This window comes from Rutidosis leptorrhynchoides, chromosome 9 (genome assembly GCF_046630445.1).
Source record: "Rutidosis leptorrhynchoides isolate AG116_Rl617_1_P2 chromosome 9, CSIRO_AGI_Rlap_v1, whole genome shotgun sequence".
Lineage (NCBI taxonomy): Eukaryota > Viridiplantae > Streptophyta > Magnoliopsida > Asterales > Asteraceae > Rutidosis > Rutidosis leptorrhynchoides.
Window position 1 is genome coordinate 93,285,412 of NC_092341.1, and position 4,316 is coordinate 93,289,727.

The 4,316-nt window shown below is 35.8% G+C and overlaps 1 protein-coding gene across 1 annotated transcript; it reads left to right on the forward strand.

The window, feature by feature from the left end:
* Positions 1 to 427: 427 nt before the first annotated feature.
* LOC139868257 (uncharacterized) lies at positions 428 to 2,551 on the forward strand. Its single transcript, XM_071856584.1, has one exon. The coding sequence runs from the start codon at positions 428 to 430 to the stop codon at positions 2,549 to 2,551; it is 2,124 nt and encodes a 707-aa protein (XP_071712685.1).
* Positions 2,552 to 4,316: the final 1,765 nt, after the last annotated feature.

A 4,316-nucleotide genomic window follows, 5' to 3' on the forward strand; every position in this document is an offset into this window, starting at 1 on the left:
TGGACTTCGGATCCTGAAAAAATCAAAACCGAAGCACACAATTTCTTCTCAAATCTTTTTGCAAATAATCAAAACGAGAAATTTGAACTCGACTATTGGGGTGGCTCAAAAATCGACTCTACCGCGGCAGCCATGTTAGAAGAGGAAATTTCCGAGAGTGAAACTCTAGAAGCGATCAAAAGTTGTGGAAAAAATAAAGCGCCGGGTCCCGATGGTTTCAATCTTTCCTTCTTCATCAAATTTTGGGACATTATAAAAAATGATCTTATGAAGGCAATAGTCTGGTTTTGGCAAAGTGAGTCGATCTCAAACGGGTGCAATGCCTCTTTCATCACGCTTATTCCTAAGGTAAAAGACCCCCCTCAACTTTTCTAATTTTCGTCCTATAAGCCTAATAAATAGTTATTATAAAATTATATCGAAAATAATGGCTAATAGAATTAGAAAAGTAATCCCAAATTTAATAGGTGACGAACAAAGTGCTTTTATTAGTAATAGAAATATTCTAGATGGCATCTTAGTGGCTCTGAAAACGGTTGATGATTTAAAAGCAAAAAAACAAAAAAGCTTCATTTTCAAAGTGGATTTCGAGAAAGCATTTGATTGTGTTAATTGGGATTTCTTGTCAAAAATCATGAACTTTATGGGATTTGGTAAAAAATGGATAAAGTTGATCAACGCTTGCCTAAACTCAACGTCTATCTCGGTTTTAATTAACGGTTCTCCAACCGATCAATTTTTTCCGAAGAGAGGCGTTAGACAAGGGGACCCCCTTTCCCCCTTTCTTTTTATTATTGCTAGTGAGGGCCTCAATTATCTTCTAAACAAAGCCTTACGGGAAAATTTGGTAAATGGGGTAAAAGTGGGAAACAACAATGTCACGGTGTCGCACTTGCAATATGCGGACGATACCATCATCTTCGGTAATTGGAATAAAAGAGAAGTTCGTAACACCCTTAAGATTTTAAAATGTTTTGAGAACTTATCCGGGTTAAAAATTAATTTAAACAAAAGTTGCGTCTATGGCATTAACACAACAAATATTGAGCAAAAAAACCTTGCATCTTGGTTCGGTTGCCTAGAAGGTAGCTTCCCGTTTACCTATCTAGGTCTACCTATCGGGGCAAATCTCAAGCTTTATAAAAATTGGTCGCCCATTTTCGATAAATTTAAAAATCGTCTTGCGGATTGGAAAAGTAAAACCATTTCCTTCGGGGGTAGACTCACTTTAATTAAAGCGGTCCTCACTAGTCTACCCCTATATTTTTTCTCTCTTTTCAAAGCCCCGGAAGGGGTGCTAAATGATCTCGAGGGAATTAGAAGGGATTTTTTTTGGGGTGGGTCATGTGAGCAAAGAAAGATGGCATGGGTTAGTTGGAACCAAATCCTATTGTCTTATGAGCTAGGTGGTTTAAATGTCGGTTCCTTAAAACACAAAAATTTGTCCTTACTTGCTAAATGGTGGTGGAAATTCCTAACCAACAAAGGATCACTTTGGGTAAATGTGATAAAAAGCATATATGGATGTAATGGCGGGCTTGATTGCATATCTTCTAATGTGCCTAATCTTAAAAAATTCACGGGAAGAACGTGGTTTAATATTATTAATATCAAACACACCCTAACCAAGTTAGGGTGTGACATCTCTAACCAATTTGTTAAGTGTGTAGGTTCAGGTTTGGAAACAAAATTTTGGACAGAAAAATGGATTGGAGAAGCTGAATTGATGTCGAGTTTCCCAAGACTCTACCGGCTTGAAGCTCAAAAGTCTGCTTCAATCGCAAATAGAGTGGAATGGAGAGATGGACAAACGCATTTCATGTGGGACTGGACTGCCATGCCGAGATGGCGAGTTGCTGCTGAATTGCAACAGTTAGAATCGCTGGTCGCTGCTTACAACCATTCGAACAGTAATGATGATAAATGGAAATGGGTACCGAATTCCAATGGATTTTTTTCTACTCGTTTGATGTTGCTGCACCTGGAAAACCATCTCAATTCACCTTCAGGTTTCGATCCAACTATTAGAAATAAACTAATCCCGCAAAAAATAGAGATCCTAATTTGGAGAGCAATTCAAAATAAACTCCCGGTGAGAACCGAACTTGATCGTCGGGGCATTGACTTGCATTCAACTAGATGTCCGGTATGCGATGATGCAATTGAATCCCTTAACCATACGCTTATCCTTTGCAAATCCTCATTCTCCATTTGGGAAAGAATCTTTAAGTGGTGGAACCTTGATATGGTAATTTTCAGCGATACCCGTGAGTTAGCAAGTGGAAGTAATACGAAGGTAAAAACTAGCACCGGCTACCAAATTTGGCAAGCGGTTGTCTGGACTACAACCTACTTCATTTGGAAAAATAGAAACGATCACGTTTTTAATAAGTCAAGATCCTGCATTGCAAAAATTGTTTCCGAGATACAATCCAAATCTTTCGAATGGATCTCCTCGAGATTATCTAATGGTAATTTAGATTGGTTAAATTGGTTAACAATCCCCTTGATATACGATGTGAACCTACCAAGGAAAGAAGGAATCGGTTAACTAAGAGGGTTTTTTCATCCTCTCTCGCAATTGAATCCTTTGGTAATTACCTAAATGAACCGGTTTTTCATTACTTTGTCGCTAAAATTGATTAGCACTGTATTGATAATTCGGTCCAGCTTGTTTTTCAAGTGAGGGAAAACCTAGGATGATTTTGTGAGTTGAGGGTTTTTCCCTGTTCATATCACTCGAGTTTTCTTCATAGATTGGTAGACTTTAGCAATATATGTAACTGCAATAGTTTCGTGTTATATGTTTTTTCTCGAGTTTTTGGCCGTCGGCCCAATTGTAACAATTTTAAGTTATAATAAAGTTTGATCTTTCAAAAAAAAAAGCATGAGTTATAATTTCTTACCAAAACCAATAAAAATGTCTTTCCTCACCAACACCAAAGAAGGAAGCTGCAAAAAAAGTCCAAACACCACCGGAGCAACAAATTAAAAGGGTTAAAACCTGAAACGCAAAAAAGGAAATAAAATAAATAAATATTCAAGGGCAGGTAATATCGGGATCATATACAAACAAAAATATGCAAGGATAAGAAGGCAATACCTTGAGCTTATCGTGTTTAAACACAGAAGCATGAAGATATGACCTCACCAATTTAAAGATCAAAATGTTGTCAACCATGGATTAGCTATCACACATACACAACGAATTAGTTTCCAATTGCTTTTGCAATAGGATTAGAGGGCCTATCTAAACACCCAAATAACCAGAAAATCAACATAACGAACCCTAGAAAACAAAGATTGATCTAAAAGTTAATGTGCAAAAGATTGATTATGAAACAATGTTAGTAAAAACACAAAAACACATTTCCGACAATTCGAAGATGGTTTTTTGCGTATATAATTTAAGATAACCTTTTCTGTTGACGCATATACCACCTCAGCATCACGAGGTCGACGACCAGCCATTACAAGAGGAATTTTCTGAAAAATACAATCAACGTGTAAACTTTACATATACAAAAAAAAAAATTACGAAGTATATATTATAATTATAATTATAATATTATACAATTTTGATAATAAATGTTTGTACTTAAGTAATAAACACTCACTCACTACACTTAACTACTTCAATATACAAAAAGTTTATGCTTGAAAATAATATAGTCTTCAGGGTTATTTTAGAAAAATCCTAAGTTAAAAAGGGGAATTTGATATAGATTTTGGGGTTTTTAACAATATAATGGTTTTCTTTGATAATGCAATTTCTAATGACATCTAAATGTCAATTTTCAACTAAAACGGAGTAACAAAAAGGAACCAGTTTTGATAAAACAGAGAGTTTGGAGAGTTTTCTCCTAAAAACGACAATGAATACCCAATAATTGTACTATCTTTCTAGGACAACAATCAACCACCCAAAGATAGGAACAAATATTAATCAAGTAACCAAAAAAAATGAAGAAACATACATGAGTTGTCAAGACAATAATCAACCCACACAAGAAACTCTAGCTTTGTCTATAATAAGCTTTCATAACCGTAAACTCACCAATCGAATACGCATCACCGCCACTAGTCGAAACACCACAATTCGCGAAAACCGTAATTATAACATGTTCTTTCATGTTAAATGGACCTGAGTTTAAACTAAATTTTCGACCCAACAAACTGTATTCGCTTGTTGGTAAAGTTGCAGCCATAAATTTACCAATTGGCAAGACCGCAATTTGCATTAAAATTGCGGATATTGTGAAATGAGACTCACAATGAATTAGGGTTTGAGTAGCAAAGAACATAACAGGAAGTTT

What these genes read in the sequence shown, in the direction of transcription:
- LOC139868257 (XM_071856584.1), top strand. Translation starts at nt 428, where the DNA reads ATGGCTAATAGAATTAGAAAAGTAATCCCAAATTTAATAGGTGACGAA.